The sequence below is a fragment of the Tenrec ecaudatus genome, chromosome 1 (assembly GCF_050624435.1).
Source record: "Tenrec ecaudatus isolate mTenEca1 chromosome 1, mTenEca1.hap1, whole genome shotgun sequence".
Lineage (NCBI taxonomy): Eukaryota > Metazoa > Chordata > Mammalia > Afrosoricida > Tenrecidae > Tenrec > Tenrec ecaudatus.
Genome location: NC_134530.1, coordinates 200,858,758 through 200,875,590, shown reverse-complemented (window position 1 = coordinate 200,875,590; position 16,833 = coordinate 200,858,758). Strand labels below are relative to the sequence as shown.

The 16,833-nt window shown below is 41.7% G+C and overlaps 1 protein-coding gene across 2 annotated transcripts in view; it reads right to left on the bottom strand.

Moving 5' to 3' along the window:
• The window catches only part of HMCN1 (hemicentin 1), a 544,205-nt gene that overhangs the window by 33,942 nt on the left and 493,430 nt on the right, over positions 1-16,833 (bottom strand). For both annotated transcript variants that reach the window (XM_075528409.1, XM_075528416.1), the window contains exons 90-97: positions 12,039-12,209; positions 11,521-11,691; positions 10,666-10,836; positions 10,341-10,511; positions 3,432-3,581; positions 3,010-3,147; positions 1,737-1,858; positions 707-944 (exon numbers count right to left, since the gene is read on the bottom strand). In XM_075528409.1, coding sequence (XP_075384524.1) covers positions 707-944; positions 1,737-1,858; positions 3,010-3,147; positions 3,432-3,581; positions 10,341-10,511; positions 10,666-10,836; positions 11,521-11,691; positions 12,039-12,209 — 1,332 coding nt within the window. The remainder of the gene's footprint in view (positions 1-706; positions 945-1,736; positions 1,859-3,009; positions 3,148-3,431; positions 3,582-10,340; positions 10,512-10,665; positions 10,837-11,520; positions 11,692-12,038; positions 12,210-16,833) is intronic.

The following is a 16,833-nucleotide window of genomic DNA, read 5'->3' as shown; positions in this document are numbered from 1 at the left end:
CAATGCACCTTGACGTTTTGTTCCAGGAATTAATAAAATTCTGTGGTAAGTATATGATTCAGAGCAATAGCAAATGAAATTTGTTACTTAAAATGAAATATTTTTGACAGATTTTACATGATCAACCACCTCCATGTAAATGGAATACAACCATAACATCTTCATTATGCTGTGTGAAGATTTGTGAACTAAGTATATCCGAACTTCAGCTGGATTTGCTTTACCATAGGGTTTACTTTGCACACAACAGAGCCAGCACATGTGAAAACCTGACACCATCGTGGTGGCAGAGTTGCCAGCTGCTGTAACCCCATGCACAATAAAATGCTGCCTGATCCTGTGCCATGTCCACAAATCATTGGGGATCAAACAGTTATGTTTTCTTTGGACCATTTTGGAAACTAGACTCAAGGCCATTCTTTGTTCATCTTAGTCCGGATGCTCCACTAGAATCTGCTGGGAGTCATAGCAAGCCTCATGGACAGAGGCCTGGTGACGGTCCATATGATGCATGGGCTGGGAATCAAACTGGGTCTCCTGCATGGAGAATGAAAATTCTGTCATTGAACTCCCAAGACCTCAACCTTGTTGTGTGGGGAATATGTTTTAATATTGTTATTTTTGAATGCTATCAGTGCTTTTTTGTTTTTTACTTTTCCAGAAAAGACAAGTGACATAAAGATATAACCTTCCTTATACAAATTACCTTTGGAAATTGAGGCATGTATTTTAAAGCCTAAAGTCTCTTCTAACTGGTTATAGTCTGATTCCACAGAGGATGCATGGAGGGTTTCCACCAAGAAGGGCATTCTTGCGCGCGCCTGGTCGTAGTGAATGGTGTGGTTCCATGTATACGGCACGCTGATGCCATCCACGCTGAACAAGCGGGTTGAGTAGGCATATAGCTGCCCAGGGCCTGTTTGAACGTAGTCCTCGGTGTAATCCTGAAGAAGACAGTGTGCATTTGAATACCAACATGATTCATAATGGATACTTGTTGAGAATACTATGCGATATAGAATCAGGGGGAAAAACTTAACAGGTTAAAAATACATTGTTTCAAATATAATTCCAATTTTTATATTAGTGTTCAGGAAATAGCTTACTGTTTTACTGTCCCTCGATTACTTTCTTAACTGTGTTACCACATATTAGAGCATCATAGGGGACTCAGAGCTCTTGTGGAATGTAATGGAAAGATGTCAAAGAGCTATGGCTCTCTTCCTGGACTGCAGGAATGCTTCTCTGCACCGCATACAGAAGCTTGAATAGACAGTTAGTATGCTTCATGCCATGGAACATTAAAGAGACCATGGAAATTAACTCAACATAGTAATGTGATACTGATCCTGATAAGATACTAAAAAGGCCACGATTTTGTAAACTGTCTCTGAAAAATTTTAAACAAAGACCATATAATCATGTCTACCCTGGTAATTTACATGTCTAGTGTCATACCCTTACCATTACTCCAGTAAACATGGAAGGCCAACACAAACAAACAAACAAAAAAACCCTACACCCACTGCCACGGAGTCAATTCCAATCCACAGCAACCCTGTAGCACAGAGCCGACCGGCCTCACGGGGGCTCCCACGCTGTAATCGTTATGGAAGCAGACTGCACATCTTTCTCTGAAGGAGTAGCTCATGTCACCTTTTGGTCAACAGCCACGCTGCGTGACTATTGGGCTGCCAGGGATCCTGAATGGGAAGGTAGGTGGTTCTGACCTTTACCTTTAGAGTGACGTTGGCTGGTGACTGAAGCTGCAGCACATAGCCACTCAGGAGGGTGTCGAGTAGCAAGGTGCCATCGGAATCTAAGCCCCTGGCAATATGAGTCATCCGCAAGATCTCTCCTGGGGATCAGGACGAATTCATTTAGCAACAAAGAAATATGACTGGTGTAAACACAGAGCAAAGTGACCTTATCAAGTCATCAATTTATCAATCATTTCAGCGATGCCATTCTCCTTCAAACGTGAATGAAGAGACGAGAGAATTAATTCAGCATTTAATATGCTCCCTCATCCCCAGTTGATGGCCTGCATCTAAAATTTCTTTTCATGTGGCAAAAAATGTCGCATATGATTATTTGGAGGGTTCTACATTGAAAACGAGCAGTAGCAGGGTAATTCTACAAACACGAATTGCCTGTGAGAAGGATGAACAGCTTCTGCAGAAAGACTGGCAGTGCCGTTACGCCGGCCATGGGGGCATCTGCTCTTCTGGCTACATCTAGAAGGAACCAACTGTCTTTAGGTAAGTGGATAGGTTCAAAGAGATCAGCTTGTCTTTGGGACTGGCTGCTAGTTAAAGGCAACCCCTCTTTCCACTCTTCTTCCTGAGGGGTCATTTACAAAGGGACCCTCCCAAAATTCTAATCCCTGCCATCTACTCAGTTCTGACTCACGGAAATCCTATAGGACAGAGCAGGGCTGCCCCCTTGGGTTTGCAAGACTGTAACCTTTTAGAGAGTCGAAAGCCTTGTCTTTCTCCTGCAGAGCGGTCGGCAGCTCAACGCGTAACCCGCTGTGCCACGAGGCCCTGGTTAGCTAATGTGTGCCCATTAAGGGTGGTGATTAAAGTAAAAAGCCTTTATTTGGTTTTATTTTCATCTTTTTACAGAAGGATCAGAACCTTCACGTTCACTGATAAGGCTTTTAGTGTAGAGCAATGGCTCAGTTTCCCGCTCTGGTTTGGCCTTTAAGACCCGGTCTAAGGACGTAGCAAGAAATTAAAAACAAAATCACAGAAAAGGAGGGCATTAAAAACTCCTAGGGTGTAAAACTCTCTGCTGGAAACATATGGTCTGTTATAGGCCCCATGTCAGCTTAAGTTTACAACTAAATGGGAAATTGCTTTTGTATCATCTATAATAAAACCACATCAAACACTTTGAAATTATTCTTTACTGGAATGCATAACGTATTTTTCTTAACCACCAACTTTTAAGGCAGTATTTTTTTATATATACACTACTCAAATATGAAGTTCAGCTGCCACTAACCCGTTGCAAATTCCACTTGGGTCTCTCTCCTGAAGACTGCACTCGTGAGCGTAAAGCCATTGACGGCTCCTCCGACTTCCTGTGCTGTTGTCCAGTAAATAGGGTTTAAAATAGAAACGATCTTTCTCATTGCTGGACCTAAAAAAAGAAAAAATATATAACAAAATTAAAATACACTCTCTTATTATTTTCCATAAGGATAAGGCCCAATTAATATTGAATAACAGCCAAATAAACATCAATACATCACGTCTTTAAGAGCTTATCAGTAGGGCAGAACTAAGGAATGTCATATTGATCACGAGGAGGACTAAGTTCTCTGAAACTGTAAGTGGGAATAGTAAAATGAAGAATCATATATAAGTAATTTTAAAAGAGGCTCATTAACCTCATTAACAACATTTATTAGCAAAGAGACTTACCAAGACTTCGAGGGACATTGGTAATTTCGGCGTGTATTATTCTAGTATCAGAGTTAGGACTATCTGTTACTGTGGCATTAAGGAAAGAAATTCCAAATTCAACATCATTGATATTTCCATTAACACTTCCTCGGGCTCGCTGTGGTCCACCTGTTGAGGGAAGAAACAACATTCCTGGATAAGAAATCACATTCTAACCCCAAACCAAACTTCCTGCTGTCAAGCGGATTTTAACTCATAGCCACCTTGTAGGGCAAAGTAGAACTGGGCGAAAGAATTTTCAAGTATGCGAATCTTTACAGAAGCATACTTGCTGTGTCATCTGATGAGCGGCTGGTGGGTTTGAACTACCAACCTCTAGTCGGCAGCTGAGTGCTCTAAACACGGTGCCACCAGGGCTCCTCCTCCCATCAACATGGAGTGAAATAAAAGGTCAATATTCAGAGACACAACCAATCTTTTCCTGATCATAAAAGAATCTGATGACAACTGAATTTAAGAGTGGAATAAATAAGCTTTGGAAACATTCTAATTACATGTAAGTGCCATTGTCCCACATAAATTTGTGTGGGACATATAAATCCACATAAATTTATGTAGGACATATAAATCCATCACAGAATTATTTCACATCTCAAAGAAAACAATCAATGGCCAGACTCAAACCAAAATAAAGCATGTTTATTGACGGTGATGATGTGATAACGCTAATGAGAATTTATTGAACGTGTCATGGGCTACAGTAAGAATTAAATAGGTGTCAGTTTTTGTCTTTTCAATAATCCTGTAAGGTAACTTTATGCAACCACAGTTTTTAGACAAGGAAATTGAAATTCAACAAGGAAAAACGGGACTTTTTCTAAGGTTACATAGCAAATCAGTATACAATGAGTATCTGAAGAGGGAGGCCACGGAAGGCGGGGTCTCAGCCCCTTAATAAACACCTAAAAAGGTCTGGTTAATACAGATGTACACTATCTACATGACACTGTTCACTCTTAGATTTTTAGAACAAGATTTTCATCACAGTAAATCTAGTCTTTAATCAGTTTTCACTACGAGAAAACGACATCTACATTTGAAAATGGTGAGCTGTGAGCAAAACAATTGGAAAAGGTATTTTGTATTTTCAATGGGGCTACAGAATTCATGGCAGTACAGTTATAATGAAACAATGACACACACATATATGTATATATCATTTATGTATCTCTAAAGTAAGTTATGCCTTCTTCCAATGGTTCACCACCACTGCTCGTTTCTAAGAGTGCGAGGAGGGCGCAGGCCCGGGCAGTGTTTCCTAAGATCACTATGGGCTGGAACTGACTCAGTGGCACCTAACAGCCACAAAAACAACCACCTAGAACAGGCAGTTAGTGAATGTTTCTTAAATGCATAGCAGGCTTTGACAAAAGAAGAAAGAAACATGGTGGAGAGAAACTGATAGTGAAATAATAAGCATGCGTTGATGCCTTTTAATTGAAAATATTGCAATACAACCACTAGTTATGTCAGATACTGCAGTATAGCCTGTGGGTGGGGCAGTGTACAGCAGTATACATCCTCAGAAAAATGCAGCTTATACGTTGCTATTGTTAGGTGCCATTGAATCAGCTCCGACTTAAGACAAGCTTATGTACAACAGAACGAAACACTGGCCAGTTCTGATAGTTAGATCTTTTGTGCCAACATGGCCCTTGTAAGAAGGTATGGGTGGAGTTTAGCCTGTAAATCAGGTTCCAGCTAGTTGACTTCCTTTGGAGGTGGGACTGAGATATGGCTTTCTGGAGGCCGGCCCCTCTCTCTCCTTGGTAGTCAGTCCAGCACCCTGCCTGGTCCAGCTGCTCTGCCTCAACACCACTGCAGATGCTGCACCTCCAGCCACCTTGCATGTTACACTGTGCGGCTCCACCGCGACGCGCTTCACTTCATTGTCTTACTGGCCAAGAGCTCCACCTTGACATCTCACCTTCCTACAGTCTGTTTCCTTGCCCTTGGGCTAGTGGGCGCGTGAGTTGAAGGGTCTTCGGTTGATTAACTGACCATGGAAGTGTGTGGAACCGAGCTCTTCATACTGCGGTGTGGACTAGTTTGCAGGTATATACCTTTTCACTATATATATATCCCCAAGTGTCCTGGTTTTGCTTCTCTACAGAACTGTGCTGAATTCACCAGTCCTGCGCCATCCTCAATTGTTCTTATGTGTGAGTCCATTGTTGCAGCCACTGTGTCAGTCCATCTCAATGAGGGACTTCCTCTGTTTTGATGCCCCCCCCCCACTGTACCAAGCATGATGTCCTTCCCCAGGGACTGGTCTCTCCTGACATCATGTTCAACGTGCATGAGATGAAGTCTTGCTATCCTCTTCTCTAAAGAGCATTCTGGCTGTAAATCCTTGCTTTCAATACTTTGAAGAGGTCTTGTGCAGCAGATGTACCCAATGCAATACCTCCCTTGATCTGTCCTGTGATCACTGGGTAGGATCCAAGGAAAATGAAATAATGGACAACTTCCATCTTTTCTCCAGTTACCATGATGTCGCATATTGGTTGAGTTGTAAGGATTTTGGTTTTCTTTGCATTGAGTTGTAATCTATACTGAAGGCTGCCATCCTTGATCTTCACCAGCAAGTGTGTCAAGTCCTTCTCATTTTCAGCAAACAAGCTTGAGTCATCTGACTCTTGCAGGTTGTTAATAAGCCTTCCTCCTATCCTGATACCCCACTCTTCCTCATCATCTAGTTTCCCAGCACACAGATTGAATCAGTATGGTGAGTAGATAGAACCCTGATGCACGCCTTCCTGATTTTGAAATAGGCAGTATCCCCTGTTCTAGTCACACAACTGTCTCTTGATCCACGTGTAGGTTCCACATGGTAACAATGATGTGTTTTGGAATCCCCAATCTTCTCAAGGCTATCCAGTTAGTTATGATTGAGACAGTCAATAAAACACAAGTAAACATCTTTCTGGTAGTCTCTGCTTTCAGCTAAGATCCATCTGACATCAGCAATGATGTATCTTGTTCCACATTCTCTTCTAAATCTAGCGTGAACCTCTAGCAGCCCCCTGTCGATGGACTGCTGAAGCCATAGTTGGGAGCTCTTCAGAAAACATTTACTTGCATGTGGTGTCAATGATTTGTGTTCTATAATTTGATCATACTGTGTGGTTGCCTTTCTTTGGCATAGGTACAAATATGGATCTCTTCCAGTCACTTGGCCAAGTGTTGACTTTCAAGTTTCCTGCTATAGACAAGTGAGTTCTTCCAATGCCTCATTAGCTCGTTGAAACATTTCAATTAGTATTCCATCAATTTTTGGAGCCTTGATTTTGGCAAATGCTTTTAGTGCAGCTTGGACTCCTTCCTGTGGTACCATTGGTTCTTGCTTACATGCCGCCTTTTGAAATGGTTGAATGTCGATGAATTCTTTGGATACAGTGACTGTGTATTATTTCCACCTTTTTTTTGATGCTTCCTGAATCATTCAATATTTTCCCCATAGAATCTTGAAATATTTCAAAATGAGGCTTGAATTTTTCTTGAGTTCTTTCAATTTAAGATAGGGTGAGCATTTTCTTCCTTTTTGGTTTTCTAACTCTAGGGCTTTGCACAATTCATTATAATATTTGACTTTGTCTTCTTGAGCTGTCCTTTGAAATTTTCTATTCAGCTCTTTCGCTTCATCATTTCATTCCTGTGTCTTAGACACAATATGATTATGAGCCAGTGTCAGAGTCTCTTCTGACATCCGCACTGATCTTTTCTTTCCTGTCTTTTCATGACCTCTTGCTTTCTTCATATATGATGTTCTTGATGTCATACAACAGCTCCTTAGGCCTTCTGCCATTAGTGCTTGGTGCATCAAATTTGTTCTTGACATGTTCTCAAAAAGCATCTGGGATATACTCAGTTGTGTTTCGGCTATCATGGACTTGTTTTAATTTTCTCTAATTTCAACTCAAACTTACACAGGAGTAATTGAAGATCTGTTCCACAGTTGGGCCCCGGCCTTGTTTTAGCTGCTGATAATAAGCTTTCCCTTTATTTATTCCAACAAATGTTGTCAATTTGATTTCTTTGTATTTCATCTGGAGAAGCCCCCTTTTGTGTTGAAAATAGGGATTTGTGATTAATAAGTCATTGGTCTTGCAAAATTTTACCATGCTATTCCCAGCTTTGTTTCTATCACCGACCATTTTTCCAACACTGTTTCTTCCTTGTTGTTTCCAACTTTTGCATTCCAATCACCAATAATGTTCAATGCATCTTGATTACATGCTAAATCAATTTACAACTGAAGAATAGAATTCTTCAATTTCTACATCAATAGGTTTAGTGGTTGGCATGTAAATTTGAATAATAGTTGTAGTGATTGGATTTCCTTTTATGCAGATAAGCATCCCATTACAGATAGACCTTGAGTTATCCTTTTTGACAATGAACACAGTGTCATTCCTCTTGATTGTGTTATTCCTGGCATAATAAGCATATGATTTTCTGATTCAAAAAGGCCAATAACAATCCATTTCAGCCTCATCAACACCTAGCATATTGATCTTTATGCCTTCCATTTCAAGTTGAATGGCTTCTAATTTGCCTAGATTCATACTTTGTACATTCCAAGTTTAAACAGTTTCTTCTCATTTTGAGCTGTGGCCCATCAGCAAATGAGGGTCTCTAAGGCTTTGCTACCACAGGCTTTACACCATCCCCATCATTAAGGTCCATTCTACTTTGAGAAGACAGCTCTTTAACAGTATTATTTTGAGTGCCTTCTGACCTCAGAGACTCATCTTCTGGCCCTATCTCTGATGATATTCAGCTTCTCTTTATTAAGATTCCAGTAACCGACAACCTTTTGATGATGTTCTTAGGGCTTTATGAGAATGGCTCATCCCTCTGAAGTGTTCACAGCCTATTCTTTCTTCGTGGTCTGTTCTCAGTTTGGACACTCTGCTGAAATCTGTTCACTTTGGGTGACTCTCCTAGCACTTGAAATAGGAGTGACATACCTTTCAGCATCACACCAACCACCTACAATATGATAGACTGATAGACAAGTGGTGGGGTAAATACGGTAGCTCAAAATGCTGAGGTATCAGTTAGTATGGGGTCTTCGACATTTTCATTTGAATGGCTTTGATTGGACAAAAAGAAAACTTTTCTTTTTTCTCATACAGATTCACTTTCTGGAATACATTTGTTATCAAGTATTGTGTAAAGTGTGAGGGAGGGGTAGATGTAAAGCTTGCTTTCGTGTATCTTATATCCTAATAGGGAAGATAAACATTATTCAACATCCAAGAAATAAGAGTATAGTTGAAATGTAGTAAGGTACAACGTGTCCAGTACTCAAACCCCAATTCATCATCATTTACTTGATTCAGACTCATAGCAAACCTATGGGACAGAGTAGAACTACCTCATAGAACTTCCAAGGCTATCAATGCTTAAGAAGGAGACCAACACATCTTTCTCCTTTGGAGTGGACGGTGGGTCCAAAGTAGTGACCTTTCAGTTATCAACCCAATGCATAACCCACCAGGGTTCCTCATTGAGGAAATGAAAATGCAGTGGCACCCTAAGGGAGATTTAGACCCTAATTAAAGCCAGGGAGGGCAGAAGACCATTGCAGGTAAAAGAAACAGCATATTCGTGTTTGTTTTTGTTGTGTGTGTGCACGGAGGTGGCTTGCCACAGCTGAAGAATCAGAAGGAGCAGAGAGAAGAGATAGTGACAGAGTCCATACTTAGGATGAAGTAGGAAAGCAGAAATGGGGCCTATTAAAATCTGGTAATTCATTTCGGTCTTTACTTTTAGTCCTAAGGGGGTGAAAATGCAGTAGAAGAAGTAAGATTTAACTGTCCTATGAGTCACGCTAATGACCAGGTTGTTCTTACATTTGACCTTGTTGCTTCCTGGGGAACTTCTTTTAAGCCAGTGGACAACAGAAGTCTTCCAGCTCTGGCACCCTAAAATGCCTAAAGCTTTCTGCCACACTTCTTTAGCCCAGACTGCCTTCCTACTTTGCACTTCTTGCGGCCACAGAGCCTTGATGGAGCCAGATGCTGAGCTACAAAATGCCTCAATTAAATCAGAAATGTCACCATGTGTATTTCTTTGAGCTTAAAAATCTTTCCTAACGTGTTGATTTTCTGAGCAAATATACTGAACAGCCCTTCCCCATTTTGCTTGTCTAGATCCTAGGGACCTTTTCATGCTTCCCCTGCTGAACTCTGCCAAGGGCCGTGTGCGCTTCCAGTGACACTGTACTTTTAAAGCTTTGGAAATTCTGATGGTACACTGATACTTGGACAGTGTGAAACCATTCCTGTTACGCTTGTCTCAGCCCTTAGATGCCTGTCCTCTGAGATGAGCCCCTTTGGATGGCGCACTCCGTTGTGGACCCCTAGCACATTCTTACCATATCCCGAGAGTTCTTGGCTGGTCCTGCTACATTTCCGCACCACGAGCCTTTCTCCTTGCCCGAAGGAGACCCTGTTGTACTTGCTACGCTCGTTTGTGTCCTCACAAATGCTCATCCTTGAATAAACAGCTGCCAGGTGTGCCCCTCCCCCACCTCACCTTGAGTTCCGAGTCTCAACTTGGCATTTCTAACTGTCCCTGGCCCTTTTACACGTGGAGGCTACTCTAATATCGTTCATGGCTCTGAGGGCCAGACTTCTTTCATACAAGTGCATACCAGGCATCAAGCTGAGGCTAAAATCCACTCATAAGCCTTGATGTAGAATTATATCAAGCAGGGGAAATAAAGTGCTTCCTTCCTTCTCTAATTCCTACTTCCAGAGTGGTCTCCTTTGGTAATTTGGGGGCACACAGTAGTGCTTTCCTCTAATTTGTACAAAGCCAGTAAATGGTCCTTCCAGAGCTGCATTAATTACTTACCTGGGCATGCTTGAATACTGCATCTGGATACCTGAGTAGCATCTCCTGCACAGGGGCGGCCATGTCTAGATGGGGCTGGATCGTTACACAGCCGTTTCCGGGTCTTTTCTCCTCCTCCACAAGAGGTCGAACACCGGCTCCAACTGTGCCAGTTCCCCCAACTTCCATCGACTGTAAACAGGAATGCAATGGCAATATTTACAAGTCTGTACTAAGGGGGACTGCGCCCAAGCCTCATCCAGGCTAAGATCAGAGGACAGGCTGTTCCAGTAAGCACTAAATGAAATGCTTTACTTGCTCCACCGCCAGGGGTCAGGGGGCTCACCAGGGCACGTGTCAGTGTTACATCTCTGGATCTGGGAGTCGGGGCCCCCGCAAGCTCTCCCTCCATCGGAGGGACGAGGGTTGTCACATGTGCGGTACCGCCGCATTTGCCCTCCGCCGCACTTCCGGCTGCACATCCCCCAGCCGCTCCATGGACTCCAGTGACCATGAGCTAGAAACACAGAATCATTGGACATGAAACAGAGCCCTCAACAGGAGATGTCCTAAATCACGACACTCAGGTAAGAGGTAGGAACATCTCTCTTTGGGAATCTTTACAAGAAAACATACACAATCTATGAATAGGCAGCTTCCAAAGCTAGATGATTTCGCAGTTGTTTTGACCAGAAAGTGGATGTCCTTCCAGTGTTTATGTGATTCCATTTAGTATACATTTATTGAGTCTTAAAATATTCCGGGAGCTGGAAGATGTGTATGAGACAGGGTCTCTGTTCTCCCTGAGTCATAACTATACGTCAGAATGTAGTTACATTCAAGTGTCCAGATATGTGGCTCCTGGGGTCTAAAAATATAATTGGATCAGTGAATTAAGGAAAAGAGCTGCCTGCTTGCCTCTGTACATGAATTATCAACATCATTTCGTTAGCATGTAGGAGTGCCTTTGTCCTGGCACTCCGCAGCTTCCCTTGTATAAAACAAATGAAATCGCACCTAGCCCCTGGCTAGGTGTCCGGATCGATGACATCCAGAAGCTCACACAGCCCCGCAGTCACCACGCAGACATTCTAAACCACCAAACAACCATCAAGTTCCATAAGAGTATAACTTAAGGGACTTAAGGCTCTGATGAAACTTCAAGGAATTGTAATGGTGACTCACTATTTCCAACACTCACTTGGACAAGGGTCACTATTGCAAAAATCGCTCTGGACATCACTGCCTTCGCATTTGCTTCCTCCGTACTGTGGAGCCGGGTCAGAACAGTCCCTCGTCCTTTGCCTGGCACCTCCTCCACAAGACACAGTGCAGGCACTCCAACTGGTCCATGTCGCCCACTTGCCATTAACTGGTTTGGGGGAAGAAAACATCAGGTGTTATCGCCTAAATGTGATCAGATGAAATTCCCGACGGTGTTGGGTGGAACGATCCGTCTTGTGCAGCACAGCCAGAATGGAATAGATCATAATGGAATAGATGATCATGACATACAATCGTTGCTGCTGGGTGCCGCCCCACGTGACAGGGAAGCTGCCTCATAGGTGTGCCTGGCTTTGCTCTCCATGGACTGAGACGGCTGGGTCTTTCTCACACAGTGACTGAATGGGCTTGAACTGGCAGTGTTCAGGCTGGGCGCTCCTGATCTCCATACGACACAGATTTAAGACAAAGGCATAAACACTGCATTTTCCTTACCTGGACAGAGCCTTTCATTGCAAACTTGCATTTGTGTTTCTGCTCCTTTGCAGTGGGATCCATCGAATGATGGGGGTGGGCTATTGCACAACCTCCTTCTTGTCTGGGTACCTTTTCCACAACTTTGACTGCATGCACCCCAGAGCTGCCAAGGGCCCCATGCTCCGTGAACTACAAATATCCCAAGAGAAGGAGGTCTGGGTCACAGAGTATGTCAGTTTAAAAGAAATTCAAAATTGTACAAACTATTTAGTAATGAGTTAAATTTATCCCAAATCCAAAAGAATTGATTGTGGACCAAAGGAATCATAGCAAATGATGCTCTTCCGTTCTCCTTTCAGTGTGTTTTCACGGGGACTTGTGTCTAAAGAGGCATTCAGAAGGTTACCGGATGCCAAAATGAGTGCTCGAGAAAAATGATCCAAAGTGGTAATTTACTTAAAATGAGATTTAATCAGACGTGCATGGCAAGACATGAGCTGTGTCGAAATACTAGGTGAGTATTTATCTACACTCTGGAGAAAGTGGGAGTAACTAGGAACTTCCAGCAGTACTTACGAACAGTATCAATAGTTCAGAACAATAAGTTGGACCCCAGCCTGCAAGACCACCTCTTTAAGCCTGATTCACTTTCAGGCTTGACTATTCACTTGGATCTTTGAACAACATGTTGATCTGTACCGTTATAACCTTTTGAAACTTTTCTCCATTACATAATGTTCATGAATTAGCACATTTCTGAATAACACACTTACCTATTTCCTAAACAACAGAAAAAAACTGACTACCAGTTTCCAAAGAGTGATATTAAATCCTTCTGGCAACTAAAATATTATGTCTTCTGACCACAAGACGGGAACTACCTCACGCCTTCTACCAGGTGCGCGGGCTTAGCACCAACACTATGGCGTCTCTTAAGCATAAGTCATTAGCAGGTCATCTTTCTATTTTAAAGGAATACTCTGAATATGGGGTTCACAAAGCATGTATTTTTGTTCACTTGGTTTAACCAAGGTATGAACCCAAATAGGGGCTTCGAGATCCATGTTCAAATATGTTAACACCACCTAGAAGGTACAAAAATAATAAATTAAAAATCAAGGAATGAATTTATTACTTGAAAATTTTGTTTAGATAATACTTAAAAATATATTTTATGCATTTTTAATAAATTTATTTCTGACTAGGTTTACTATCTCAGTACTTTAAAAACACAAACAAGCATAAGCACACAGATCGTTTTTAGCTAGCAAGAGGTGGCAATAAAATGTATTTGATGAAACCTATAAGGAAACGTGAACGTCTTTAACTGTGTAGAAGACATTGCTCAAAATGACTTCTCCACTAATTCAGATCGTTGATGTGCATAATCCTCCCATGTCCAGTTGACACAGTGCCAACTCAGACTCGTGTGACTCATTCTGTGTGATGTGGTAAATATATATGTAACATACATTTGCTATTTCAAATGATCATATGCACAGTTTAATGACATTCATCGATTAATTGTAGTCAACAATCACCATTGTCTATTTTCTACTTCTTTCATTACCCTTCACAGATTTTTGAAAGTACAACAACAACAGCACAACAACAATTACAATCTTTATTAAAAGAATCAGGAGTCCTTAATGGAATTAGTGACTCTCTGCTTGAGTCAGGGAATGCACCAGCTGCATCTGAATATCTCTTTACAATAGAAAGCAAGTGCTCAAAGAATCATAAGGACACAGAAAGAAGACAATGGAGCTAGTTTGAAGGGCTTTCCTCTAAGCAAATGTGAGATACTTGAGTGGTGAATTATAAACCATTCACTAAAACAACATATTTTAATATAAATAAAAGTATAAGGAAGTAGGAAAGAGAGAAGAAAAACTCTTCCTTAAAGTAGAAAGCCAATGAAAAAATAGAAAGCTAATGAAAACATGGAAGAGATCATGATGATCATGATATTAGAACATAACTCTTTTATAAAGATCATATTAATAATGGATTAAAATAATCAAAAAATATATACTAAAACAAGTGGGTAAAAGTTCGATGAGAAACACCATATTTATATTCTTATAGTTTTAAAGTATCCTTACCAAAGAGTTACTTAGTACAAAAGTAACAAAAGCAGTTAAACAGTAGAATAGATCATCTTAAATAGGTAATCTTGATATTATCAATGAAGGAAAAATAGTGACCAAGAACTTGTTGGCATGATCCTTTGAGGATACAGTAAAATTCCTGTAGTTTGCTTAGTAACCAGGAAATGATATATCAACTGCAGTGCAGTGAAATTACTTGCTATGGCTCTTTCTCCATAGCCTTTGTAACTCCCACCCTGTCGTTGGACTGGAGCAGGTGCAGAGTACTCTCACTCAAGTATCTGTTAGTGCTGCCATTCAACTGAGTACAGAAATGCACCATCTCAGATTCAGGAACAGAAAATTCCATGTCTCTCAAGACAAAAGAGTCAAGCGCGGACATCTCTGTGTGAGTGCAGTGCGTGCAGGTGAGGCGTCAGAGGCGGGGTCCTGAGAGCAGGAGACAGGACAGAGGAGCGGTGCTGAGACCATGCGACTGATGGGTTTTCTTGTCCACATAGTGAGTACAGCTAAGTGCCTAGCAGAGCAGGGCAGTGGCCAGTGGGCTGTGCAGCTGAGAGACTGCAGAGCTGAGAGAGGTGTGCCTGTGAACACAGCTATGAAGGGGCATGATGGACAAAAGGACCACGTCCTGTTAACTTCCCCAATAAACTCCCATCATCCTGAGTATTGTCGGAAAATTAGGTGTACTCATATTAATGGGTTATCAAGCCCAGCAGAGAAGCAGAGGGCTGTAAGAGGGATGGTTGAGGTCAGAATGGAGAACAGGAGGGTGGAGCATGGAGGCATGCCTGACCTCTGCCTCCTGGGAAGGGTGCGTGGGTAGATGTGAAATTGGATTCGCTGTCCCCCTTGTGCAGCCAGAGGAGGTCAGAGGTCTCCTTCACACCATTTCATCACCAACACAAACTGAAGACGATTCTAAAAGTAATTGGTCAGTAAAGTTAAAAGATGTCACAGTCTTGGAAGATAAAGATTGAGAAACTGTTCTAGGAGAGAATAATGAGATAAGGAAAAATAAATGCAGTGTATCATCCTGGAATTGGTGGTGGTGGGGGGAAGAAGTTATAAAGGATATTACAGGGACAACTGACAACATTTGAACATAGTTTGTGGATTAGGTAATAGTTTTATGATAGCGGTGTTACAATGCTGTTGCTATCACGTTATTCTGATGCATGGAGATTCAGGTATATGGAAAATAACTTTCAGAAGGCTTCCCAGACTCTGATCATTTGGAAGCAGATGATCAGGCTTGTTCTCTGAAGACCTTCTGGATGGGTTTGAATCGGCTACCTTTTGGTGAGTAGCCCAACACTAATCATTAAACAGTCAGTCTGCCATGGAGATGGTTCTGACTCCCAGTGACCCTACAGAGGGGTCATGAGACTGTCAACCATTGAGGGAGCAGATAGTTTTCTCTTTCTCTCAAGGAGTTGCTGGTGGCTTTGAACCAACTACATTGTGGTTAGCAGCCAAGCGCCTACCCCACAACTCCACCAGAGCTCTGATAGAATTGTTGCCAATGCGAAATTAATCTGACAATTTCAATAAGTGTACTGTGTTTGTGTAAGAGAATTCCCATGTTCTCCTAGTGAACCCAATCGCTCTGTTGCTGAGTGCGGGTCAAATGATTCTATGTTTCTTGCAACTTTTCTTCAAGTTTGACATTATACAAAGTAAATTGGTACTAAAAGAAAATCTCTTTTGCTTAGAAAGTTTGATATTCTAAGATAAGTTATGAGAAAGAGCCCCTTCAGCTATCTGTCCATCTGTTAATGATGAAAAATCAACTCATGGTGGGGCTAGATTTGTGGCATTGGCTGATGATTTCCGTGGGGTAAGCATTCCCAGTGAGACGGCTATCTAGCTATTAACACAACATCACTAACACCATCCTGTGCCAGCGATATGCACTATCGGCTTTCAGGGATCGGCTCCATGATACTTGTGAACTTGTGGCTCTGAAATGACTACATCCAATCATTTTGTGGCTTGGGGGATAGGCAAAGAAAGCCAGATAAACAGGAAGCCAATAAAGCAGTGATCAATAGCAAGCCTGTAGTTACTGAACCCAAGAAGAGGGGGGGAAAAAAGCCTGATTTATTTAAGGACATTTAAAAATATCATTTACTTTTTCATTATATAGGTATCATAGCTGACAACTAATACAAAATTGCTTTAATCAGGTACTTCTGAGTCTTTTTACTCTCAATCATGCTATCATAATTAGCTTTTTAATTCCTTTTAATTAAAAAGTGACCTTTGGTTCATTTTATTTATGATTACATGACAGCATTTTTTCGCTTCCTCTAAATATGATGAGGGAGTCTTGGTGCCATCGTGCTTATGCATTGGGCTATGAATCTCAAGGTGGGCAGTTGGAAACCAGCTGTTCATTGGGAGAAAGGGCTTTTGAATTCTAAGTAGAGTTACAGTCTCAGCCACAAGGGCAGTTCTATCTTGTTCTATAGAGTCGCCATGGGTCTGTATTAACTCAATGCAGTGAGTTTGGATTTTGGATTGGTTAATATGATGGGAGGTCTCAACTGTAAATCAAGATACCCATTGCGTAACCAATCAACCTGGGTTCAAATTCTTGATTTACATTTTACTAGTTAGGTGAGCTCAGGGAGTTACTTAACATATATTTTCTAAATCTTAGTTGCCTCATCAGTTTAGCAGGATGCAATACACAATGC